This window comes from Oncorhynchus mykiss, chromosome 19 (genome assembly GCF_013265735.2).
Source record: "Oncorhynchus mykiss isolate Arlee chromosome 19, USDA_OmykA_1.1, whole genome shotgun sequence".
Taxonomy (NCBI): Eukaryota; Metazoa; Chordata; class Actinopteri; order Salmoniformes; family Salmonidae; genus Oncorhynchus; species Oncorhynchus mykiss.
In genome coordinates, this window is record NC_048583.1 from 33447801 (window position 1) to 33475146 (window position 27346).

The 27346-nt window shown below is 46.8% G+C and overlaps 1 protein-coding gene across 2 annotated transcripts; it reads left to right on the top strand.

Annotated features, from left to right (window-relative positions):
• The first annotated feature begins 507 nt into the window (after nt 1-507).
• Nucleotides 508-26431, top strand: heatr5a (HEAT repeat containing 5a). 2 transcript variants are annotated; one of them, XM_021573975.2, is made up of 36 exons: nt 508-661; nt 1535-1821; nt 2443-2654; nt 3026-3134; nt 5064-5213; nt 7259-7430; nt 9208-9365; nt 9574-9823; nt 10250-10405; nt 11225-11475; nt 11681-11792; nt 11980-12132; nt 12280-12379; nt 12847-12956; nt 13531-13694; nt 13971-14134; nt 14455-14560; nt 14817-15007; nt 15632-15791; nt 16007-16196; nt 16462-16631; nt 16944-16970; nt 18305-18449; nt 18660-18839; nt 19039-19272; nt 19550-19728; nt 19819-19887; nt 20006-20185; nt 20509-20761; nt 22257-22496; nt 22628-22903; nt 23118-23393; nt 23806-24048; nt 24345-24496; nt 24747-24957; nt 25119-26431. In XM_021573975.2, exons 2-36 carry the CDS (start codon nt 1696-1698, stop codon nt 25418-25420), a joined length of 6171 nt encoding a protein of 2056 aa, XP_021429650.2. In that variant the 5' UTR covers nt 508-661; nt 1535-1695; the 3' UTR covers nt 25421-26431. The 2 variants fall into 2 exon arrangements, with proteins under 2 accessions (XP_021429650.2, XP_021429651.2); XM_021573976.2 differs by lacking the exon at nt 16944-16970.
• Nucleotides 26432-27346: the final 915 nt, after the last annotated feature.

Genomic DNA, 27346 nt, shown 5'->3' on the forward strand with positions numbered 1-27346 from the left:
GAACTTTTGGTCAACCCTCAAGAGGCGGGTGGACAAACAAAAACCCACAAATTCCAAGTATTGATTATGCAAGAATGGGCTGCCATCAGTCAGGATGTGGCCCAGAAGTTAATTGACAGCATGCTCGGGCGGATTGCAGAGGTCTTGAAAAAGAAGGGTCAACACTGCAAATATTGACTCTGCATCAACTTCATGTAATTGTCAATAAAAGCCTTTGACACTTATGAAATGCTTGTAATTATAGTTCAGTATTCCATAGTAACATCTGACAAAAATATCTAAAGACACGGAAGCAGCAAACTTTGTAGAAATTAATATTTGTGTCATTCTGAAAACCTTTGGCCACGACTTTACAGTTTACCTCTGGTTATTTTGTCTACTTATTTCTTCCCAGGAACCTCAACCCTGTTTTTCACAGTCTGGTACAACCTGTGGCACAATTTGTTGAAGGAAATGGGTTGAAAGTGTCTGTATCGATGTATTATCCTGAAATGTCAACTTTGGCACTTCAATCGATGTTTCTGCGCTCGATTATTCCTAGTTGAAAAGCGGCAGATGTGTTCACTTCGCCAGTGTAGCTACAAATAAATATTATCTTGGATCGAAACATCAACATCTCACCCGAAGTTGCATCAAATACTTAGTTAAGTTTTCGCCACAGGTACAACTTTTACGTTTATCTTTATTTAGGATGGATTTACTGATAGATACGTTTGCGTGCCAACATTAACGTTAGCTAGCTAACGTCACTATGTTTTGCTAGCTGTGGTAAAGTTAACGTTAGCTTGCAGTGCTAGCTAACCTCATATAGGAATGCATATGTTAGCTAGCTAGTAGCAGCCTGTCTTTCTTTACAAACTAGCGAAGACTGCTCTGCCTGTAACTGGCAGTTAACTAGCGTTAGCCAGCTAACTTCGTTGGGAAAAGCTGGAGAATATGGCTGGCTAGTAACGTAAGTTATCTAGCTGGCTGGCTTGAATGTTACACAATTCGGCCGGATCTTGGCTAACGTTATTGCTGTATGTCCTGCTCTCTATTTGACATTGTGCTCACGATTTGACATCTGTTACATCTGTCATCAAAGCTAGTGCTAGCTAACTGAGTCATCAGGTCATAAGAAACGAGAAGTTGGAGTGAGGGGTAACGTTATTATTTGATTAGTAACTAGTCAGCATAGGTGTAAAATAGACGTGATTCCCCTCCCTGAATGAGCCTTCTCAATAGAATAATGTATGATGATCTAGCTAACAGCACACTCTGCACTGATCCTGTGGGATGACTGTCTGAATAATTCATTGCCTGTGCTGTTCCAGATAAACTTACACTTTTTCCACTCCTCGAAAAAAAACAAGGAAGAACCGTGCCCTTCACTTGACAGCCCTACTTTGCAGGAGATTAAGATTTGGCTATTTGTCAACGTCAATATAATTGTTCTGTTTGAGTGACCTGGTTGCTGTGCATTTTATCACGAGGAGTGTCCCCTTTCACATATATTGGAGTATGAACTCTGAGTCTCTTTACTGATGTCTTGCAGGTTTTCCAGGTCTTGATGGAACAGAGCAGTTTTTTCCCGCAGTGAGAGGGAAGAAGCCGTCCTTTTCTGTTTGTGGCTGAAGTTTGGAATTTGTCCGGCTCAGAGGGAGACAGAGACTGTGGCCTAGAGCGGCTGCAAGAGGAGGGGAAGGAGGGAGGAGAATGGAACGAGCCCACAGTTTGCTCCTGAACGAGGAGGCATGCAGCCAGTTGGGAGAACACCAGAGGGCTGAATTTGTCTTTGAGTGGCTGCGCTTCCTGAAGAAGCTGCTCCCTGCTGCAGACAGGGTGAGAGGAATAAGGAAAGGAGGAGACTAGGGGAGAGCCCAGTGGGTGTTTGCAGATAATGGCCTCCCCTGTGACAGACAGCGCTTGGTGCATTCCTAAGCAGAGTCAGATCAAAAGAGAGCCATTTGAACAGGCTGAGATTAGCCCAGTGCTTTTTCTGGGATCGTCTCTTTTAGCAGGATGCCAGTCAGTATGTCTTTCTAGGCGTGATTAAAGCAGTGAGTGCTGTAAAGGCTAAATCATGGTCTGCTCTGCTGGTTCTGTGTCATGAAGAAAAAAATGAACTACAGATGAAATGTTGATGTGATTTGTCTTGCCAGTAGCCACTATCATTTAGCAAATGGTATCCACGAGTTCCAGCTGATTCTGGGGAAGTAGATATAGGGTCTCAATGCTAATATAATATCCCGAAGTATCCCATTAAAAAACATCAGTTGCTCATCATACAAAAAAAGGGTTGCCTGAATGTGAGATCTGTTTTATGTCGTTACTGTCATCTATGTCATGTTGTCAATAAATGTTGATGGTTTCATGTTGACTTTAACTCAGTGCTCTTGAATGCAAGACAAATTCTTGTGAAAGGCCAAGTAAATGAACTGAACTGAGTGTATTTTCTCCCAGGTGGATGTGAAGAAGAACCAGAAGTGTCTGGTCGAACAGTTGACTGGGATTCTGATTGGTTCTCCGGGACCCCCGACCCGATGGCTCCTAGCCCACTGCCTGGCCCTGCTCTACAGAGTGGGAGACTCACTCACCTCCAGCCACACGGTGGACAGGTGCAATGACATCATCCGCAGCAAGGACGACTCACCCAGCTACCTGCCAACTCGACTGTAAGTACAGTAGATTGCGGCAGCTGAAATCCCCATCAGTTATAGAGGGGTGATGGTGCATATAAATTATCAGACTGATTACACATTAATGATTATAATGTTTGTTACTCATGGGGATACTTTAAAGCTTCTATGACATTCCATGTTTACATGGCTGTTGAAATCACTCTTGTTATGATTAACTACTGTTCACCGAAATGGCAAATTCATACAGTAGCATTACACTAGTATGTAATGAACTTCTTTAAAAAATAAAATAATAAAAAACCAAGACTTTGGATTACACAGTGTGTGCACTGTGCAGTCAAGAGGAATGGTATTTTCAACATCTGAAAGAACTTTGTAACTGATTTCCTTTTTTTTGTCTGTAGGGCAGCCATTGCCTGTCTGGGTGCCCTTTATGAACAGCTTGGCCGTTTGCTTGTCAACACATTTAAAGAGACTTTGGCAAATTTGTTGAAGGCCATAAAGTCTGCAGAGGTGAGTGTACAATTTAAAGGATCTGCAATGGTAATGCAAAAATGTATTGATATACCACTGTGCTAGCCAGTGGCAATATGAAGGCCGGTGTTTTATGTCTGAATAGCTGATAAACACTGACTATAAGAAAACATTAAGGACACCTTCCTAATATTGAGTTGCATCCCCCTTTTTGCCCTCAGAATAGCCTCAATTTGTCGGGGCAGGGACTCTTGAAGGTATCAAGCCTTCCACAGGGATGCTAGCCCATGTTGACTCCAATGCTTCCCACAGTTGTGTCAAGTTGGCTAGATGTCCTTTGGGTGGTGTACCATTCTTGATACACACGGGAAACTTTTGTGTGTAAAACCCAGCAGCGTTGCACTTGACACAAATCGGTGCGCCTGGAACCTACTACCATACCCTGTTCAAAAGCACTTAAATCTTTTGCCTTGCCCTTTCACCCTCTGAATGGCACACATACACAATCCATGTCTCAGTTATCTCAAGGCCTTTAAGGTCTCCTCCCCTTCATCTACACGGATTGAAGTGGATTCAAAAAGGGATCATATCTTTCACCTGGATTCACCTGGTCAGTCTATGTCATGGAAAGAGCAGGTGTTCTTAATGTTCAAATTGTATTGGTCGCATAGACATATTTAGCAGATGTTATTGCGGGTGTAGCTAAATGCTTGTGTTCCTAGCTCCAACAGTGCAGTAGTATCTAACAGTTCACAACAATACGCACTAATATAGAAGTAAAATAATGGAATTAAGAAATATCTAAATATTAGATTGAGCAATGTCTGAGTGGTGTTGACTAAAATACAGTAGAATAGCATACATTATATACATATGAGATGAGTAAAGTTGTGTGTAAACATTATTTAAACATTATTAATGTTACTAGTGTTCTGTTATTAAAGTGGTCAGGGATTCCAAGTAAATGTGTATATAGTACAGCAGCCTCTAAGGTGCAGGGTTGAGTAACCGGGTGGTAGCCGGCTAGTGATGGCTATTTAGCAGTCTGATGGGCTTGAGATAGAAGCTGTTTTTCAGTCTCGGTACCAGCTTTGATGCAACTGCACTGACTTCACCTTCTAGGAGATAGCGTAGTGAACCGGCCGTGTCTCAGGTGGTTGATGTCCTTAATTATCTTTTTGGCCTTCCTGTGAGGGTGCTGTAGGTGTCCTGGAGGGCAGGTAATTTGCCCCCAGTGATGCTTTGGGCAGACCGCACTACCCTTTGGAGAGCTCTGTGGTTGCGGGCGGTGCAGTTGCTGTACCAGGTGGTGATGGAGCCTGACAGAATGCCCTCAATTGTGCATCTGTAAATGTTTGAGGGTTTTAGGTGCCAAGCCACATTTCTTCAGCCTCCTGAGGTTGAAGAGGCGCTGTTGTAACTTCTCCACCACACTGTGTGGGTGGACCATTTCAGATTGTCAGTGTTGTGTACGCCGTGGAACTTCTCCACTGCGGCCCCGTCTATGTGGATAGGGGCTACCTTTGCTGTTTTCTGAAGTCCACGATCAGCTCCTTTGTTTTGTTGAGGTTGAGTGAGAGATTATTTTTCTGGATCCACTCTCCCATGGCCCTTACCTCCTCCCTGTAGGCTGTCTCGTCATTGTTGGTAATCAGGCCTACTACTGTTGTGTTGTCTGCAAACTTGATGATTGAGTTGGAGGCGTATGTGGCCACGCAGTCATGGGAGTATAGGAGGGGGTTGAGCACGCTATTCTTGTGGGGCCCCTATGTTGAGGTTTATGCCACTGAGCAGACACTTTTATTCAAAGTGACTTAAAGTACAGTGAGTGCCTATATTTTCAGTATGTGTAGCATATGTAATCCCTGCGGGGATTGAACCCACAACCTTGGCATGGCTGTTGCCAAGCTCTTACCAATTGAGCCACACAGGACCACTGATGAATTGTGTTGTCTTTCCGTGCTCCAGTCCCAGGGCCGCTATGAGATCATGCTGAGCGTGGAGAAGATCCTGAGGGGCCTGGGGGTCAGCGCCGTGCCCTGTCACAGAGACATCTACAAGGCTACACGCGCCTGTCTCACCGACCGCTCCATGGCCGTGCGCTGTGCTGCCGCCAAGGTAGCTACTGCCTACCGCTTTCCTCCCTCCAGCTAAACTGCTGCTGCTCCAAACTCATGGAGAATACATAAACTGTATAGCCAGCTGATGGTGCTACCACGTTAAGCATATTACACATTGTTCTCATTCTACATTGTGTTAGGACATATGTCATTCAAACATGCATTCCTCCCTCCAACCATGGGGCATACACTGTATGGCTGGTGGCGCTATCAAGTTAGGCAATACATTACTGTCAGTTTATGTTCTTTTGGTCTCACTGAATCAACAAAGTTAAGACCATGGTCATTCAATTGAGCTTAATTTCACACTGATGCGTGTCTTTTTTTTGTTGATTTTTCATATACAGTTGAAGTTGGAAGTTTACATACACCTAAGCCAAATACATTTAAACTCAGTTTTTCACAATTCCTGACATTCAATTCTAGAAAAAATTCCCTGTCTTAGGTCAGTTAGGATCACCACTTTATTTTAAGAATGTGAAATGTCAGAATAATTAGTAGAGAGAATTAATTATTTCAGCTTTTATTTCTTTCATCACATTCCCAGTGGGTCAGAAGTTTACATACACTCAATTAGTATTTGGTAGCATTGCCTTTAAATTGTTTATCTTGGGTCAAATGTTTCGGGTTACCTTCCACAAGCTTTCCAAAATAAGTGGGGTGAATTTTGGCCCATTCCTCCTGACAGAGCTGGTGTAACTGAGTCAGGTTTGTAGGCCTCCTTGCTCGCACACACTTTTTCAGTTCTGCCAACAAAATGTCTATAGGATTGAGGTTAGGGCTTTGTGATGGCCACTCCAATACCTTGACTTTGTTGTCCTAAAGCCATTTTGCACAACCTTGGAAGTATGCTTGGAGTCATTGTCCATTTGGAAAACCCATTTGCGACTAAGCTTTAACTTCCTGACTGATGTCTTGAGATGTTGCTTCAATATATCCACATAATTTTCCTACCTCATGATGCCATCTATTTTGTGAAGTGCACCAGTCCCTCCTGCAGCAAAGCACCCCCAGAACATGATGCTGCCACCCCCGTGCTTCACGGTTGGGATGTTGTTCTTCGGCTTGCAAGCCTCACCCTTTTTCCTCCAAACATAACGATGGTCATTATGAACAAACAGTTCTATTTTTGTTTCATCAGATCGGAGGACATTTATCCAAAAAGTACAATATTTGTCCCCATGTGCAGTTGCAAACCATAGTCTGGCTTTTTTATGGTGGTTTTGGAGCAGTGGCTTCTTCCTTTCTGAGCGGCCTTTCAGGTTTTGTCAATATAGGACTCGTTTTACTGTGGATACAGATACTTTTGTACCTGTGTCCTCCAGCATCTTCACAAGGTCCTTTGCTGCTGTTCTGGGATTGACTTGCACTTTTCGCACTAAGGAGCGTTTATCTCTAGGAGACAGAACGCATCTCCTTCCTGAGCGGTATACCGGCTGCGTGGTCCCATGGTGTCTATACTTGCGTGCTATTGTTTGTACAGATGAACGTGGTACCTTCAGGCATTTGGAAATTGTTCCCAAGGATGAACCAGACTTGTGAAGGTCTACAATGTGTTTTCTGAGGTCTTGGCTGATTTCTTTGGATTTTTCCATGATGTCAAGCAAATAGGCACTGAGTTTTTTAGGTAGGCCTTGAAATACGTCAACAGGTACACCTCCAATTGACTCAAATGATGTCAATTAGCCTATCAAAAGCTTCTAAAGCCATGTAATAATTTTCTGGAATTTTCCTAGCTGTTTAAAGGCACAGTCAATTTAGTGTATGTAAACTTCTGACCCACTGGAATTGTGATACAATGAAAAATCTGTCTGTAAACAATAGTTGGAAAAATTATTTGTGTCATGCACAAAGTAGATGACCTAACCGACTTGCCAAAACTATAGTTTGTTAACAAGACATTTGTGGAGTGGTTGAAAAACAAGTTTTAATGACTCCAACCTAATTGTATGTAGACTTCCGACTTCAACTGTAGATAAGACGGTGTATGTAACATATTTGCCGTCCGTGTATGTTTCTAAATGTCTGTGTGATGTCTGGCAGTGTCTTCTGGAGCTGCAGAGAGAGGCTGTGTTTCTGTGGACTTCAGAGTTGGAGAACGTAGCCACGCTCTGCTTCAGGGCGTTTGAGAGCTCCAACTACGATGTGCGTGTGGCCATCTCCAAACTGCTGGGTACCCTGCTGGCCACAGCCGTAGAGCCCAAACAACCCACTGGTACAGTAGGCTACAATGGATGACAAGAGTTGGTAGAATCGCGATTGTTGAGGTTTTGGGATTAAACTGTCTGCTTTTAACTGTGTTTCTTACTTATGTGGGATTGTAGTGTGGGATTTAGAAGAAACTACACTGCTCAAAAAAATAAAGGGAACACTAAAATAACACATCCTAGATCTGAATGAATGAAATAGTCTTATGAAATACTACATAGTTGAATGTGCTGACAACAAAATCACACACAAATTATCAATGGAAATCAAATTTATCAACCCATGGAGGTCTGGATTTGGAGTCACACTCAATATTAAAGTGGAAAACCACACTACAGGCTGATCCAACTTTGATGTAATGTCCTTAAAACAAGTCAAAATGAGGCTCAGTAGTGTGTGTGGCCTCCACGTGCCTGTATGACCTCCCTACATCGCCTGGGCATGCTCCTGATGAGGTGGCGGATGTTCTCCTGAGGGATCTCCTCCCAGACCTGGACTAAAGCATCCGCCAACTCTTGGACAGTCTGTGGTGCAATGTGGCGTTGGTGGATGGAGCGAGACATGATGTCCCAGATGTGCTCAATTGGATTCAGGTCTGGGGAACGGGCGGGCCAGTCCATAGCATCAATGCCTTCCTTTTGCAGGAACTGCTGACACACTCCAGCCACATGAGGTCTAGCATTGTCTTGCATTAGGAGGAACCCAGGGCCAACCGCACCAGCATATGGTCTCTCAAGGGGTCTGAGGATCTCATCTCGGTACCTAATGGCAGTCAGGCTACCTCTGGCGAGCACATGGAGGGCTGTGTGGCCCCCCCAAAGAAATGCCACCCCACACCATGACTGACCCACCGCCAAACCGGTCATGCTGGAGGATGTTGCAGACAGCAGAATGTTCTCCACGGCGTCTCCAGACTGTCACGTCTGTCACATGTGCTCAGTGTGAACCTGCTTTCATCTGTGAAGAGCACAGGGCGCCAGTGGCGAATTTGCCACTCTTGGTGTTCTCTGGTAAATGAAAAACGTCCTGCACGGTGTTGGGCTGTAAGCACAACCCCTACCTGTGGAAGTCGGGCCCTCATACCACCCTCATGGAGTCTGTTTCTGACCTTTTGAGCAGACACATGCACTTTTCATGCCTGCTAGAGGTCATTTTGCAGGGCTCTAGCAGTGCTCCTCCTGCTCCTCCTTGCACAAAGGTGGAGGTAGCGGTCCTGCTGCTGGGTTGTTGCCCTCCTACGGCCTCCTCCACATCTCCTGATGTACTGGCCTGTCTCCTGGTAGCGCCTCCATGCTCTGGACACTACGCTGACAGACACAGCAAACCTTCCTACCACAACTTGCATTGATTTGTCATCCTGGATGAGCTGCACTACCTGAGCCACTTGTGTGGGTTGTAGACTCCGTCTCATGCTACCACTAGAATGAAAGCACCGCCAGCATTCAGAAGTGACCAAAACATCAGCCAGGAAGCATAGGAACTGACAATTGTCTGTGGTCACCACCTGCAGAACCACTCCTTTATTGGGGGTGTCTTGCTAATTGCCTATAAATTCCACCTGTTGTCTGTTCCATTTGCACAACAGCATGTCAAATTTATTGTCAGTCAGTGTTGCTTCCTTAGTGGACAGTTTGATTTCACAGAAGTGTGATTGACTTGGAGTTACATTGTGTTGTTTAAGTGTTCCCTTTATTTTTTTGAGCAGTGTATATTAAATAACATAGAATATAGTTGAAAATAAAACAATATTGACCCTTCTCTTCCTCTGCGTGTCTTCCTCCCAGCTCACAGACAGGGCTCCAGACGCAGCTCCTTGGAGGAGGTGATGGATCTGCTGACTGGGGGGTTCCTGCGTGGTGGGGCTGGCTTCCTCAGGGCCAGTGGAGACAAGCTCAAAGGGACCAGCTCTGTTAGCAAAGACATCCGCATCGGCATCACTCAGGTCAGCTCTCTCTGTCTCCATCCTACATGTTAGGCTATGAGTGTTTTTCTGACCACGTGGCCTGACTAGGAAACACTTGGCCCAGTAGGTTTTCCTGGTCCGGTCACATGGGTCAGGAAATTTCCTGGCTCTATACATGTGCTCATATGTATTGGGGCGCACTTACTCTTTTCTTTCTTGATTTTGAGTTTGTTCTTGTTCTGTCTAGTCGTGTGTGGTGTTTGTGTCGTGTCTGGGCGGCGTGTGGCTGGAGGCCAACTTCTCCGCCCTGCTGGTCCTGCTCATGGAGCTGGTGTCTCAAACACGGGCCACCCAGACTCCCGCAGACGCCGTGTGCTGCAGACGCTGCATCTCCTTCATCCTCAGGGCCACACTGGGATCTCTGCTGGGGGAGAAGGCCCAGATCGCTGCTGCCAAGGAGATCTGCCTGGCCATAGGCAAACAGAAGAGGGCCGTGGGTGAGGGGAAGCTTTAATAGACCATTACACATTGATAAGGATGGATTGCGGAAAGATGTTCTCAGAAATGTCACTTCTTGAATGGTACATAGGCTTTTCCCCAATTCGTCTTTCCTTTAGTTTTTTTATTTATTTATTTTTTGTCACGCCCTCTCCTTCGCTGTTTCTCAAAACGCATTGGACGAGAAGGCCAGAGTGGAGGGACCTCGGATCTTCTCCTCCAATGTGATGGGAGAAATAAGGGGAGGGTGCAAGGTATCTAGGAAAGGCGAATTGATGAAGTGCCAGTTTTGTTTGAGTGGTTAGAAGAATGATGATCTCATACAGGCCCGACGATGTCATTATGTGCATGTCAGCCTTTCAGATTGACAGTGGGGACTCCTGAAGTGCTTTTCCTTGGTGGTCATGGTCATCTTTTCCCTCCAGATGCGGCCATGTGTGATGGGAATGTGGAGACGCGGGTCACCACCACAGACGTAGCTGCCAGTCAGCATGTGTTGGTGTGTGCCCTGCTGGAGCTGGGTAGCCTGGTACAGGGCCTGGCCTCTACTGCTGCATCGCTACTTACTGACACCAGCACAGGTGGGGCCTGAACACACACACACACACACACGCACAGAGACTTGTTCCCAGTCTCTTGTCTCTTCAGCTCTGTCCCCTGAGGAATCTGCGTTAAATGGTCGTATTATGGAAAAGCTGTGTGTGGTTTTTATGCCATGTGGGCAGTCTCTGTATTGCATGGGAGTGTTCAGTGGTCTATGAAGATGAGTTGGTGACAAAGAGAGTAGAGAGAGTGATAAGAGATGGGGGGGGGGGGGGGGGGGGAGTTGGTGACAGCGAGGGGAGGGGAGAGAGTTGGTGACAGCGAGGGGGGGAGGGAGCGTGACAGAGAAAGAAGAGAGGGAGGGCAGAGAAACTGTGGAGGTGAGTAGGTCACAGCGCCTGGACTGCTGTGCTGACTCAGGACTCTGTGCTAAACAACATTAGTCTACATTTTCAACAACAAATATGTTTTATATAACCTTTATTTAACTAGGCAAGTCAGTCAGTTAAGAACAAATTCTTATTTACAATAGCGGCCTACCCCGGCTGGGCCAATTGTGTGGCACTCTATGGGACTCCCAATCATGGCCGGATGTGATGCAGCCGAACCAGGGACTGTAGTGACGCCTCTTGCACTGAGATGCAGTGCCTTAGACCACTGCGCCACTTGGGAGCCTTAATGAAGGTTCTATGACAGGATAAAAATAGACTAGTGGAACAGAGCCCGACGTCTTATTATATATTACCTACCAAGTTTCACAGACAAATGCTCAAGGCTCAATATACTGTGTGTGCCTGTCTGAGAGTAGTTTTGACACATTTTAACTTCTCTGCTTCTGTGGTATTCCTCCCTCCCAGCCCTGCTGGACACGGTGATCTCAGTTCTGCTCCACCCCAGTGTGTCAGCACGGTTAGCGGCTGCTTGGTGTCTACGCTGTGTGGCCGTGGCCCTGCCTTCCCAGGGGGCCGTGTTGTTGGACCGCTGTGCAGAGAGACTCAACGCCCTCAAGTCCTGCCCCGAGGCCGTGGCCGGGTACAGTTCCGCTATCGCCGCCCTGCTGGGGGCAGTGCAGCACTGCCCACTGGGCATCCCCCACACTAAAGGCAATGTAAGGACTGGGCTTCGTCTGGGTAACCTTGAGCTAGCAACAAATACACATAGGCCTGTTTATAGTCGAGGCCTTGTATGCACACTATTTGTGATTTATGTCTGTTTAATGGCTCTTCCATAGTTCAGTCAGATGCTCCACTAAATCAGTGGGAGCGGATGTAATAGTACAGGTATCTAAACGATAAGTGACCCTCTGTTCCCAGGTGGTGATGGGTCTGGCCGAGGACCTGCTCCGTTCAGCCACTCAGAACAGCCGCATCTCCATCCAACGCACACAGGCTGGCTGGCTGCTGCTCTCCTCCCTCAATACCCTAGGTATGTCCATCCACCCTCTGCTGATGTGTTTGCTGGACCAATGGAAATAAATGGCCTCATTTTAAAAAAAACTGGTGTTTTTATTCGGCAGCTAGGCATCTTCAGATCTGGGACTTTCTCACACCTTGCCAACTACTGCTGTCTTTGTGTGCAATGAATGTGAATGAAGGTTGATTAACGTCTGTAGGTCCAGCGGTGGTAGAGCACCACCTCCCCAGGATGCTGGTGCTGTGGAGGTGTGCCTTCCCTCCCTCCATCAGAGACCTGGACATGGAGCTCCGCCGTGGGGACCACTTCACCTGGCAGGTCACCCTGGAGGGCCGCGCCGGGGCGCTGTGTGGTGAGATGCGCACTCTTCTATACTCACCGTTCATTGAACACAAGCCGGGTTGTTTCAGTTGAATGCTTATGTTAGTTTAAGTTTTAACTTTCACCTCTAGGTCGATCTGATGTCTCCTAATGTTGATATGCTGTTGTTTTGTCCCAGCCATGAAGAGCCTGGTGATTCACTGCAGAGATCTCCTGACTGATGATGTCATAGGTCGTCTCCTGACCCCCCTGGCCTGTGCTGTGGCTCTGCTCACCAAGTGAGTCACACCAAGTTCTCACACCAGACCTCTGTCACAGACCATGTTCCATTGTTCGTATTCGTACACCTAAGTATGCTAAAAATAATTCTGCATAAAACTTGTTTCCATATGAGGTGGTATGCTAATGTGGATGGATATTTGACCAGAGAGACTTTAAACCTCATCACTGATGAAGACGGCCACTTAGTTCTGGCCCGAAGGATACCACTAGCGCTAAAAGTACCTCCGTGTTAGATGATCAATATCCAAGAACATTTCTGGTGCGTTGCCAAGTCCCCACTTAACAGTTCACTGTTCAAGGACACAGTCAGCCAAACTGCTTCTCTCATTCCTTCTGAGTGCGGATTGTGTACTGTGTTATTTCTAACCAAACTGAAAAAACAAGAGTATACTTGACTTGAGACTGTTTAATAAGCTGCCTTTTTTGGGGTGGGGGCTGAAACCTATATGCTTGTGTATTGCAGGGTGCCTACTCTGATCAAATCCTATGGCAACCTGATTAAAAACACCTCAGTAGTCTTCAGACTGAGGGTCTATGAGATCCTGGCTCTGTTGCCCCCAAAGACATACGAAGGTGAGAGCTCTTTTCAATGCTACTCTCTGTGACTGCAAGTCATAGACGCTTATACATTGGAAGACTAGCCCTTTGGTGGTTTAAAGGAGATCCTAATAAACATAATGGCCTTTATTTGACCCCCCCCCCCCCCTCTCCCCATTTGTTTTGTACCCTGCTGCTACTCGCTGTTTATTATCTATGCATAATCACTTTACCCCTACCTACATGTACAAATTACCTCGACTAACTTGTACCCCCGCACATTGACTCGGTACCGGTACCCCCTGTTTTTGTTATTTTATTGTTACTTTTTATTTTTTACTTTTGTTTATTTAGTAAGTACTTTTTTGAAGTCTATTTCTTGAACTGCATTGTTGGTTAAGGTCTTAACCTGTTTGAGGTTAATTGATTTGATATAAAATCACTTACCTTAACCCCAGACATCTCTCTTCTGTTCCCCCTTCCACACAGAGTTTGACAACATTCTTGTCTATGTAAATTGGCATTGTGCTCTTGATGTTGACATCAAGGCTGTGGTATTGATTGCTAACCCCAGATATGTTACCCTGATGTCTCCCATCCATCCACACAGAGAGTTTTGGCATCGTGCTGAAGCAGCTGGTGACAGACATCACTGGGCCAGAGAACGTGGTGTGTTCAGAGCTGACGTTACTACCACCCCTCTGTCACAGTGATGACCTGGCACTACTGGGCCCCGCTCTGCAGGACATGGACCAGCACTACATAGAAGAGCAGGTCTGTCAGAGACCGAAGGGAGTTGTAACCATATCATTACAAATACAACTAATGTATTGGATCTCTCTCACACTCAATCACTTGGTGCTGTGAAACCGTAGAGATTGTGTGCATCTGTGAAGGAGGACAAACAAACCTTTAGGATTGAGATGCAGCCGTTCAAACGTAGTGCTTTCTGTGTGCGTAGAGAAAGACGTGTGTGTGTGTGTGTGTGTGTGTGTGTGTGTGTGTGTGTGGAGACCTAGGTGTGTGACCTTGCTGTGTTGTCTGTTGCAGTTACAGAGGAGCAGTGTTGGGGGAGGGACCCTGGAGTACGACCCCTTCACCATCTGTGTGAAATGCCAGGATGTTCCCGCCCCCCTACCCCCACCTGCTGCCCTAACCACCGCTGCCGTACAGCTCTTTGGAGTCATTTTTCCCCACATCATCGTCCCACTGAGGTACACACACTCACTCACTATGTCTTACTCTACTTGTGAGGACTTTTAACGGACCAACAATTGATTTCCATTCCAAATCCTATTTTCCCTAATCCTAACATTAACTCCTAATTCTAAACCTAACCTAAGTGAGGACTGGCAAAATGTCCTCACTTCTCAATTTGAGTTGGTTTACTATTCTTGTGAGGACTTCTGGTACTCACAAGTACAGTATAGTAAAACTTAGTACACCCACTCTACTTTGACACAGACATGCCAACTGCCTAAGTTTCTTACTATGTGGCTCTATGTGCTTCATCGCCTGTCTCTCCTTGTTGCAGGACACAGATTCTGGAACAGTTCACAGAGTCTCTGAAGCAGTTGAAGGGTGTTCGTCAGCAGACTGTCCAGACTCATGTGACTGCCTCCCTCTGCAGTGTCCTGAAGGTATACACTCAGAGTCTGAACTCTGACATATTGGTAGCCCCGGTAGCCTTGCCTTTGGATTACCAACCTATATGATAGAATGTTTTGTTTTTTGTCTACAGACGTTGTCAATAGGTGAATGATAATGCTTTTCTTTTTCACACAATTTCATCAATGATGCAACAAGTGCAATTTCCTTTTTTATGACAAACTACGCGATTACAATTTGTGGATATCCCCACAGTTGTTAACCCCTCTCTCATTTCTCTGTGTACAGCACCTAGGCTCCAGTCGGGTAGGTTTGGGTCCAGAAGAGGTTCGGAAGCCAGCTCTGGGTCTGTTGGTGGGGGCTCTGGAGAGCTCGAACCCCCTGCTGCGCTGCATGGCTGCTGAGGGACTGTCTCGCTTGGTACAGGTGGTCAACGACCCTGCATTCACCGTCTCCATGACCCTGGTCAGCTTCGACAAGTGAGTGGTCAACCCCCAATCCCATTCCACACACACCGTAGGCTACATACCTCTTGGTATGCAGGGGTCAGCTCCAGCTCAGCCCAGTCAAAGCTCTTCTCTGTCCTGGCACCCCAATGGTGGAAGCAGTTTGCCCCCCCAAGGTAGGACCGCAAAGTCCCTGCCCATTTTCCCGAAAATATCTGAAACCCTACCTCTTCAAGGAAGTATCTTAAATGAATCTCATGGTGCTGTGATGTGGTTGTCTAAGAGTATAGTTTTGACACATTTTAACTTCTCTTCTTCTGTGGTATTCCTCCCTCTCAGCCCTGCTGGACACGGTGATCTCAGTTCTGCTCCACCCCAGTGGATCTTAATAAGAATGCGCTAATTGTCAGATCTCTGGATAAGAGCTTCTGCTAAATTACTCAAGTGTAAAATAGAAATGTACTAGCACACTGGCACCAGTCTCAAAACATCAACCAGGATTGGTGATATTGCAATGTCTTGCATGGTCTTCATTTAGGAGTCCATTTTAGAGTGTGTTCTAAGCTAATGTTGTGACGTTTGTGTGTTGGTTGGACATCCGTTTAGCAGTTGGACAATGCGTAGGACCTCAGATTGATCCCATCTCACCCCCACCAGGTTGAAGACAGCCCGGGATGCTGTGACTCGTACGGGTCATGCCCTGGCGCTGGGTTCACTGTACCGCTATGTAGGGGGCATCAGCTCTCCCCAGCACTTGTCTGCCTGTGTGGGCATCCTCTTCACCCTGTCCCAGGACAGCACCTCCCCCGAGGTCCAGGTACAGTAATGATTACCAAGCAGATTTACTTCAGAGTTTGTTTCTACCGCCACACACAAAACAGCGGTTTACAAACGTTCCAGAAGTATGAACGGACCCTTTGCATCACTTCCACAGCTTAAAAAGACATTGAAAAGGTCTAACCGGAAACAGTCTCTGTCAACATGTAGAGTTGTCTCAACCAATGACTCTTGTTTCCTCTTTGTCTGTACCAGAGGTGGGCGCTGCACTCTCTGTCCATGGTGATAGATCATGCTGGTCCTTTGTACCATGGCCACGTGGAGGCTAGCTTCACCCTGGTGCTGAGGTTGCTGCTGTCTATCCCCCCTACCCACGTAGAGGTCCACCAGAGCCTGGGCCGCTGCCTCAATGCCCTCGTCACCACCCTGGGACCTGACCTACAAGGTGACTCTACTCACCTCATAGTCACACGCTGAGTCACTGGGAAGTAGAAATCTAATACCAGAGAAAATACATTTGATTTCTTGGATTGTATTGCAAAATGTAATATTCATAATATTGCTGCACGTAATTCATAATTTCACTCAATATCCAGCTTTCACCTTTTCTATGTTCTTTTTTTTTTTTAAGACTGTAGAACTGGCACTACACAGTAGGTGTGCCGTAACCCTGGTATGTGTATTAGTGTCTGACCCATTTTGTGCCCCAGGCGAGGGCCAGTCTGTGTCGGCCCTGCGGACGTCGTGCTTGGTGGGCTGTGCGGTGATGCAGGACAGTCCAGACTGTCTAGTCGAGGCCCAGGCCATCTCCTGTCTGCAGCAGCTGCACATGTTCGCCCCGCGCCACGTCAACCTGGCGAGCCTGGTGCCCAGCCTCTGTGTGAGTAGTGGCCCCAAGCTAATCCTAAACTGTGCCAAGGTTCTAGGTAGCTAATGCTAATGAGAAGCTGTTTCATACCTAGGTCGATAATTAGCTAATGTCATTCCTGGCTAATGCTAAGCTATTGAGCTAAGGATTCTATTAGTCTCAGGCAGCAATCAGTCATGCACACACTCACTCCAACACGCCTCTCTGTCTGTCGGGCAAATGACGTGATCAATTTAGTTTTAAACTTGTTAAGCCATAATGTCCCAGTGAGTGTTTCTGTAGTGGCTTCCTCTGTAGTGACCGTGTGTATTCTCTCTCATACAGGGAATCTTGTTGGATTATTCTATGTTGGTAGGTTCTTTCCCCTGCCTGCAGGAGTTGCGGTGTCAAGTTGTATTTTGCTATTGGCACTGCTCCTACTTTCTTAGCAGTGTTTTCTTTGTCACCCTGTTGATTTTCACTTTGGTTGTCTTTTTCTTGTCATTTTGGTTCTCTTCTGTGAGTTTGAACTAACCTTATCAGGCATCCACAGCGAGCATGAGCCGATTCCCTCCCTCACAGCCCTCTACTCCACGGGTAGTGCCAAGGATTTGTTTTTGCGTCAGTGGCTCTTTTCTCAAAATCCTCCTTTCTTCACACTGGATGGCTATTCGGATCACTAGTGTAGGTCAAGGGGTAAAAACAGTCCCCCACGAGCCTCGGTCAACTGCTTGTTGCTCTATTTATCGGAGTAGTGTGTTCTGCTATCAGTTCTGAGGAATGATGCCCTTTGACCAAATTACCATACAAGCTGTAAAGACTGATCTGATGACACAGGTCTAAATAGCATCAATCAAATAGCATCAATCAAATATAAAGTAGTCACTGGCACAAGTAAAACTATCCTTCACAGTTCCTCTGATTTCCCACACTCCTCTAGCCTGGTCCCAGATCTGTTTGTGCTGTCTTGCCAACTCAGGCGTGACCGTGACCATAGGAGTTGGCAAGACGGAACCGGTAGATCTGGGACCAGGCGAATCCTCTGGAAAGGCTTCTGTTTGTGTGATATGACAGGGTGATTAACAGCATCATGGTACCAGGGAGGACTGGTCAATAGTGTCCTCTCCCAGAGAGCTAATAACATTTCTATTGCTCGTTGTTTGTCGTCTATCGTCTGTGTTGGAACTCACACCCTGTTCTATTTTCTGTTCCCCCTGGTTTGATATGATTTTCCAGTTAGCAGGCCAAATGATTTTGGATTCAGTTGTTGACACACAAACTGAAAATAATTGCTTTTAGCTGAAATATCTCTATTTCGGTTTCGCTTGCTGCTCACAGCAATTATTTGTATCCGTTCCAACATGATGTTTAGCTGAAAATGAATATGGCCACCACTTCTCTATGATAGTGTTTCTACTGGGGTTTTGAACAGAGTAGTCAGACTGTTAACATGGATGGACTGGGCCCTGTAATGAGATCTCACTCTCAGTTCACGTCTGTCCTGTTTATTAATTCAGTTGTATTTCAACCAAAGTGCTTATCTCTTCTTGATGATGGGATGTACTACTTTGACTTTAAAACAGACAGAATGGTCACCCTCTCTACCTGTGTTTAGTACCTCTATGTAGTCCTCATATGCTGAGTTGCTTAAGTGTGTGTGTGTGTGTGTGTCTCTGCGTGTGCGTATGTGCTTGGTGTGTGTGTAGGTGAACCTTTGCAGCTCGTACCTGTCTCTGCGTCGTGCTGTGGTGGCCTGTCTCAGACAGCTGGCCCAGAAGGAAGCCCTGGAGGTGTCTGAGCATGCTGTGGCCCTTGTCAAGGAGCTGCCCCGCAGGGACAACACACATCTTGGTGAGACAAAAAAAACACACACTTTGAGACACAAACACACTGAGATACAAGCCGAGATGTCTGGTCACTTACCTTCACCAGCAAATCTATACTTTTCTTGTAATGCTCAGCATGTGCAAATGGACTTTTGAATAATTAACAGACTTTAAGTAGCTTAATAATATGCTGTAGAGAAGCCCCATTGTGACCAGTGTCTCCTCTCCTCCACAGATGTGACCATTAAGGAGGTGGGCCTGGAGGGGGCTCTGTTCAGCCTGCTGGACCGGGAGTCAGACCCCCGTCTCTGTCAGGACATCCAGGAGACTCTGGTCCATATGATGAGTTCCATCGCCACGGGGAAACTGGCCCACTGGCTCAAACTCTGCAAAGACGTCCTGTCTGCCTCTGCAGGTGGGTGTGATGTCAAACGGAAGAGACGTCATTCTCTTTCTGTTACTGGGTGTAGTGTTCTACCCAACAAGGCCGATGTCAAAAGGACTTTATTTGACGCCAAATATTCTCCTTACTGATGCAATCTATCGCATGGATGTAGTTTAAGTTGATGGCTATACTACTTCACCCCAGCTGTCTCTGTGGTTTGTTGTGTCAGAATCCACAGCCCCGGTAGAGACCAACCAGGAGGAGGAGGGAGAGAGGGACGATGATGCGTCAGTCTTCCACGCCACGTCAGAGTCCAGCGGGCCCTTCACCAACCTACGCTGGTCCACGCGGGTCTTTGCTGTGGAGTGCGTGTGTCGCATCATCGCCCTGTGTGAGAGCCACGGACACCCTGCACACTTCGACATGGCCCTGGCCCAGGAGCACCGCCTGCATGAGTCCACCGGTGAGGGAAGCCATTTTGTGGGAACTTACCTACCTTATGAGCTGTTTTCAATAGTGTCCCTGCTCCGACAAAGGTCATTATAGACCGAAAGCTTAGCAAATGAAAACTCTGCTTAGACTTTTGTCAGATGGAATTTCAGTCCTTTTCCACCTGCTACTCTTCCTAACAAAAACAATGCATTGTTTAATCACACATTTTATTCGAATGGCATCTTGTGGAGCATCTAGATGCCATTTCCATGTGTTATTGAACATCTGTTCACACGTCATATATCCAGACTTCCTGGTCCTTCACCTGGCTGCCCTGATCCGCATGGCCTTCATGGCCGCCACTGACCACAGTGACAAGCTGAGGCTCTCTGGCCTACAGACTCTACTGGTCATCATCCGCAAGTTCGCTGCCATCCCAGAGCCGGAGTTCCCTGGCCACGTCATCCTGGAGCAGTATCAGGCTAACGTGAGTCTCTGTCATGTCTTCTACTACCACGGATGGGGGAATGAGCGTTCCAGGCTGATTCAAAGACTCCTCTCTCTTTTTAATGCGTAGGTTGGAGCTGCTCTGAGACCAGCCTTTACTGCAGACGCACCTCCTGATGTGACAGCCAAAGCCTGCCAGGTGTGGCCATCTAGTGCTCTGTACTTTATTTTCTACTTTTAACAAATAATGATTGAATATGGTCCTCTGATTTGAGCTATCACTGAATATATAGTCTTTCCACTGTGCTGCCTGACAGGTGTGCAGTGCGTGGATCGCCAGTGGGGTGGTCAGTGATCTGAGGGATCTGAGGAGGGTGCATCAGCTCCTGGCCTCTTCGCTGGTCAAGGTCCAGGCAGGGAAGGAGGTGCCCAGTCAGCTCTACAACGAGGGAACATCCACCATGGAGACACTGGCTGTGCTCAAGGCCTGGGCTGAGGTAAGTCATTGCTGGCTGATCCCAGTCCAAGCCTGTCATCCATCAACACTTGCATTAAAAGCCACATCCTCTACTAGTTGAACTCCTGGTTGAAGTCACTGTCATTCCAGTACAGGTTTAGTCTCGTGCTGTTTCTTTTGGCACTTTCTATATCCTCCGCTGTGTCTATGTGCAACAGAGTTGAAAATTCATCCCAGACACATGACACATACAGACACTTTACTACGGACAGTTTGTTCATCCTGACTGCTAATTGGTTGTCTGGTTTTATATCTAGACTGCACATCTAATAATATGAACACTGTGTTTGTCTCCTCTCCCAGGTGTACATTGTGGCGGTGCAGAGCAGCAGTAGACCGAGGGAGAGCCCCATCCCAGGGCCAGGCCCAGGGAGGCAGGGTGAGCAGGCTGCTTCTCCCTTGCTAGAGGAGGACTGTGGGGGGGCTGGAGGGCCAGGGCTGCTGACGCTGGTCCAGACTGACCTGGCTACGCTGAGCCGTCTGTGGCTGGCTGCCCTACAGGACTACGTTCTCCTCACCCTCCCCCAGGACTACTCGGCACAGCTACCCGCTACAGGTGAGGTCACCGTAAGGACCGCAGGCTACAGGTGGTGTTCTAGATCTGGTGGGGTTGTATGTGTTACACACTGTGAAGAGGGTAGATCATGTAGGCAAATGCTCTGTAGTGATGGGAAGTTTGGCTCTTTTTACTGATTCTGGATCTTTTTGACTCGTTCAGTCTAAAGGACTCTTTTTTTCGACCCATTTCGTTCATTTGATTCAGTCATGCTCAGAGCATGCAGGACCCCCTATCGGTGAACGATGAACTGAAAACTCAAGAGTCATGATTCTACAAAGCCTCTCGTTCACAATAAGGGGCTTATTTGAGCTGTCATTTGTGACTGAGACTTGTAAAATCATGCTTTAAACAATGTACATTTGTTGATTGCTAGGCATACAAGAAAGATTGTCTTGGTACATTTGAAACGAGGTCTAGTTTGTGGCCACAACCAGGCTAGATTGTGAACGACTCTTGGCGGAATACATTACTTGACTGCAGTGAGGGTGATGGGCACAATATTGTTTGCAAACTGCAGCCCACCAAACTATTCGTGTTGGAGTGTGTTGAGCAGAGGCTGTGTATGTTTTGGTTCTACAAAGCTGTGTCCGTAACATTCAATAAATTGCATTCATTCTTGCGCCACGCAATCTATTATCCGTTCTACACTTTTTTATTCTCTATGCTGCCTGCAGCTGGATCTATTTTGCCTGCGGGCCTTTGGACCTGTTCTGAAATGGACCTGGGGCTTTCCCACCCGGACCCAACATGGATACATTTAAAAAAATATATATTAGACCCGTTCTGTGTAGACCTGGTCGGATCCAGGGAAGCAGCAGCAAAGTCCATTTTGAAGCTACTTTATTAACCAGAGCTGATAAAGCGTGAGTGAGAGGAGGTAGAGGTGACACTGGGTGTGACTGTAGCCTAGTACCACTTTGATGACTTATGATTGGCCAACATCAACGACAAGCTACACGCGCCACTCTCGTGAGCAGCAAAAAGCAGCAGCATAAATGATACAATTTCTCTCTACTGGTCGTGTTCAGATCTATATGGATCTTTCTGGACAAGTCAGTTAAAATCACACATACCTGAGACCCGTGACAATCATATCAGATCCGACCCAGACCCGTGGACATTTTATTTAGAATTCTGCATCCGGACCCTCTCGGGTATTCGGGTCCAGGTGGATCCGTGAAGACCTCGAGCGCATATATGACCTACACAGACAGTTTGTCGGAGCACGTCACCGGAAGAGCGCGTATTAATCCTGCTGTAGAATGCATTGCGGCCAACAGGTCAAACAAATTACTAAAATGAGCGAGTCACTCTGAAAGACGAGTCATGACTCTCGAGTCAGTAAAAAGGGATTCAAAAAGAATGAATAATTTGCGAACGGCACATCACTAATGCTGTGGTTTATTAATTTAAGTGTGCACTGTAGTTAACATATGTATCGTTGATGGGAAATTGTATTGATCTAACCTGTGTGTGTGTGCACGAGCGTCAGGAGGGACATTCTACACAGCAGAGACAGCGGAGCAGGCCAGACCCCACTACTGCAGCTCCTGGGCTCCCATCCTCCATGCCACGGCCTTGTGGCTCAACAGCACTGGTTTCATCATGGTGGACGACGGCCCTGCCAACCTGTCCCGGCCCGTCACCCCCACCTCCATGGGCCAGTCCACCTCCCTGGCCTCCGTCAAGTCCCCTGAGGACATCAGCTCTGACCGACTCCACCTCATCCTGGGTGAGAAGCAAATGGACCTGACACAAGGGCACTTTTCTATGAATATCCTTCTTACAAAAATAAGCTTTTGAAGCAGGTGATCTTTGTAGTTGGAGATATTTTTTGATGCGTCGTGTTTTCCCTGTCTGTAGGCATCAGTGTGGAGTTCCTGTGCTCTCCTCACTCCCATGACCAGATGGAGAACATCTCCTCCTGCCTCCAGGCCCTGCAGGCTCTGCTAGAGGTCTCCTGGCCCCGGTCAAAAGTCGGCAATGACCAGGTGTTGAGTGTGGAACTGCTGAGCGTGCTTCACAGGCTGATAGTGACGCGGGAGGCCCCAGGGGTGCAGCTGGCCGTGCTGGAACTGGTTAGACAGGTGGTGTGTGCTGCCCAGGAGCACGTCAAGGAGAAACGCCACAGTGCTGAGGGTGAGTGTGGAGCAGGAACACTTGCCTTGTATGCGGGATCGATCAAGGAAGTAACCGCAATTTCTAAAAAGTTATGTCTCTGCCTGTGGCCCTTCTCAGTTGTTGACGGGGGGTGTTACCAACTTTAGCACATGTGTTCTACCAGTGCAAGGTAGGACATTGTATTATTTTTATTAAACGTGTGTGTGTCTCTCTCACTCTATCTCTCCCTCAGTGGATGACGGGGCAGCAGAGAAGGAGACGGTTCCTGAGTTTGGGGAGGGCCGGGACACCGGCGGCCTGGTTCCAGGCAGGTCTCTAGTGTTCGGGGCCCTGGAGCTGTGCCTGTGTGTGCTGGTGCGTAAACTGCCCCAGCTCAGCCCCAAGCTGGCCGGCAGCCCCAGCGGGGGCCAGGGAGGTTCGTCCTTGAGTCTGAGTGACAGTGACTGCAGACAAGTGGCGGCTGCTCTGGCCATCCTGTCTGACCTGCCATCCATCTGCTCTCCTGACGGTAAGCCAAACTGGGCCTGATAATCAGGACTTGGCTCAATTCAACCAAGTCAGGAAGTAAACGGACATTCCAATTTCAATCCCAATAAAGGGAATTGGAATTTCAGTTAACGTCCTAAATTAAAGTAGAATTTACCCCAGCACTGCTGCTAAATGCCAACAGCACAGAGAGTAGGTCAATATCATGATAAATCGTTAATTGAGTCATTGAGAGTGATTGATTGATTGTTATTTGATCAGTTGATCACAAATGGAAGAATACTCATTTGCAAATGAATGCGTTAAAGCCCTTTTAGAAACAACTTGATCTCGTTTAAAGGATGATCACTCAGGCTGATTAAACATTCTCGTCACTTCTCGTCTTTTCTATGATGGTGTGGTTAATGGTTAACCTCTCTCTTCTCCTCCCATAGGTAGTGTCTCCATTCTGCCTACACTAATGTACCTGTTGATGGGGGTGCTGAGGGAGTTGGTCCAGCAGCCTTGTGGTGGTGGAGCTGGGGGTGGTGAGGCTCTGGGCCTGGTAGTGCCTGCAGCCCTGCAGGCCCTGAGAGCTGTGCTCTCCTCCCCTATGAGTCGCTCAGAGAAGAGCCGCGGGGCCTGGGCCCACCTGCTGCGCTGTGCTCTCAACACCCTGCTGGACTTCTGGGATTCTGGTACGGCGTCAGGGACGGGAGGGCACTTCACATAGAAAACATAATCACACACGCACACAGTCAGTGAAGACACGGGAGGCCCCTTCATTCAGAAACCAGCCTTCAGCAAATGTCATGGCCTTTTGGTTTGAAAGTCTACACATACGCAATCAGATTTTAAGTTCTTCAATTGCTTTCCAAGTTTAGCCTTGGGTTTAGAAATCAAAATGTGGTTTAGAATGCATAATTAAATTAGAAGTTAAATAAGATTCCAGCTGGATGTATGATTCGCTTTGTGTTCTCGTCTCTGTTGACAGATAAGCCCAACCCTGTGGTGGATGAGGTCAGTCTGTTGACAGCTCTCACCATCTTCCTGCTGACTGCCAGTCCTGAGGTCACCACAGCCCAGCCATTGCAGACACGCTGCATAGACAAGTTTAAAGCCAGCCTGGAGTCTAAGGACCCTGTGGTAAGTCAGCACTAAGTAGTTCCAACAAAATACAAGGAGGGGGAAAAAGCACCTTTTTAGGACTCCTTGGTGACACTGTTTTTATGATGACTCAAAGTATTTTAAATATTCAACTTTTCAAGTTACTGTTCAAAGTTCCTCGGTATTACATTCTCTTCAAGCATTCAATGCAAAGAGGTTCTTCCCAATAATTAGCATATTTAAAGGCTGTGTCCACAGCTGATTCTACACCTTCTTTACGCTTCCTCAGGTGCTCAGCAGGAGTTACCAGTTGCTGATGTCAGTGTTCCAGAGCAAGACAGGGGTGGCGGTGCCCTTCATCCAGGGCCTGGGGAGCTGTGTGGTGGGACACCTGCAGGGGGTGGAGAGGAGGAGGCCCCAGAGCTCCAAAGAGCTCCAGGCCATCCAGGATGGAGTCAGGGCCCTAGAGGCTCTGGTGTTCGCTGCCGACGAGATGCACCGTGAGTAGGCTAGGTTACCTCAGACTCTTGACTGCTGTGGTCATTCGAGTGGTGAAGATTATTCGTCTTTTTCTGAATAGGTTATTTTCCTTTCCAGTTTTTCTGTCTCTGTCCCATGATGAGGTCTTATTCGGGTTGTGTTTTGACCTTTTGACCTCCAGGTCCCCAGCTAGTGGCCATTCTCCTTCCCATCCTCATCTCCTTTCTACTGGATGAGAATGCCCTGTCCTCTGCCCCCGCGTCCGCCCGCACCCTGCACGAGTCAGCTCTGCAGGACCTGATGCGCATCGGCCCCCAGCACTCGTCCGTCTTCAAGGCCCTCATGGCCTCTTCGCCCCACATGAAAGCCAGGCTGGAGGCTGCTGTAAAGGGCAACCAGGAGAGTGTCAACGCCAAGGCCACACAACTTCAAGTACCCAGCAAGACCTCGCCCAGCATTCAACTCAAGACCAATTTTCTGTGAGCCTTTATATAGTGAAATTAATGCTTAGTTATCGTGAGCGGACAAGAAATAGCCACACGTAATATTATAGTGTCGTTATCATAGTAGCATACTTACCGCATTAGGATTGTAATAATCACTAAAGCCAGGCACAGATCAAGGACAGGACAGTGCAGTATTTCATCATTTTAGTTTGGCATGCAGTCAAAATTAAGTTTTGGACGTTAAGTTTAATTTCATGGTACAATAGGTGTTAATTTGAACTGTTTAACCTCTATGAGGGAATGACAACAGAGTAAAGACAATGTTATCATTGGACGTAGATTCCTAACCAGGGAGCTCAAATGCTGCTGGTAGGTCTTACAGACAGCAAAGGTCTGGGGTTGGAGTCGTAGCCCATCTGGGGTGTATTCATTAGTGCAAAGTGTAGCAAAACATTTTGCAACAGAAAACAAAAACAAGTGCTTCTTAAGGAGAAATTCAGGTAGGTCCCTCCACGTTTCGGCCCATTTTTCTTTTGTGTGAATACACCCCTGTTCAATCAATGAGGGAAACATTAGTTCACTTCTAACCATATAATTTCCATTCACATCTAAACTTTGCGTGGCATCCACATGCTTGGATGTCTACATTATTAGTTTTGTGTTAGATTACATATCATTTGAATGGCTGTCATCATATTAAGTAGAGAGGCAGTATGTATGTATATACACACACACACAAACACACTACCGGTCAAAAGTTTTGGAACACCTACTCATTCAAGGGTTTTTCTTTACTTTTTACTATTTTCTACATAGTAGTGAAGACATCAAAACTATGAATTAACACATATGGAATCATGTAGTAACCAAAACAGTGTTAATATATTTTTATTTGTTTATCTTCAAAATAGCCGCCATTTGACTTGATGATAGCTTTGCACACTCTTGGCATTCTCTCAACGAGCTTCACCTGGAATACTTTTCCAAAAGTATTGAAGGAGTTCCCACATATGCTGAGCACTTGTTGGCTGCTTTTCCTTCACTCTGCGGTCGAACTCATCCCAAACCATCTCAATTGAATTGAGGTTGGGTGATTGTGGAGGTCAGGTTATCTGATGCAGCACCATCACTCTCCTTCTTGGTCAAATAGCCCTTACACAGCCTGAAGGTGTGTTGGGTTATTGTCCTGTTGAAAAACAAATGATAGTCCCACTAAGCCCATACCAGATGGGATGGCGTATCGCTGTAGAATGTTGTGGTTGCCATGCTGGTTAAGTGTGCCTTGAATTATAAACAAATCACCGACTGTGAGGGGCAAAGCACCATCACACTACCACCTCCATCACACCATGCTTTACGGTGGGAAATACACATGCAAAGATCATCCGTTCACCCACACCACGTCTCACAATGACACGGCGGTTGGAACCAAATATCTCCAATTTGGACTCCAGACCAAAGGACAAATTTCCATCGGTCTAATGTCTGTGACTTGAACTCTGTGAAGCATCTATTTTCTGAGGCTGGTAACTAATGAACATATCCTCTGCAGCAGAGGGAACTCTGGGTCTTCCTTTCCTGTGGCGGTCCTCATATGAGAGCCGGTTTCATCAAAGCGCTTGATGGTTTTTGCGACTGTACTTGAAGAAAGTAATTGAAATTTTCTGGATTGACTGACCTTCATGTTTTAAAGTAATGATGGTCTGTCATTTCTCTTTGCTTATTTGAGCTATTCTTGCCATAATATGGACTTGGTATTTTTCTGTAGCCCCCCCCCCCCTTGTCACAACACAACTGATTGGCTCAAATGCATTAAGGAGGAAAGAAATTCCACAAATGTGTTTTTAAGAAGGCACACCTTTTAATTGAAATGCATTCCAGGTGACTAACTCATGAAGCTGGTTGAGAGAATGCCACGCGTGTGCAAAGCTGTCAAGGCACAGGGTGGCTTTTTGAAGAATCT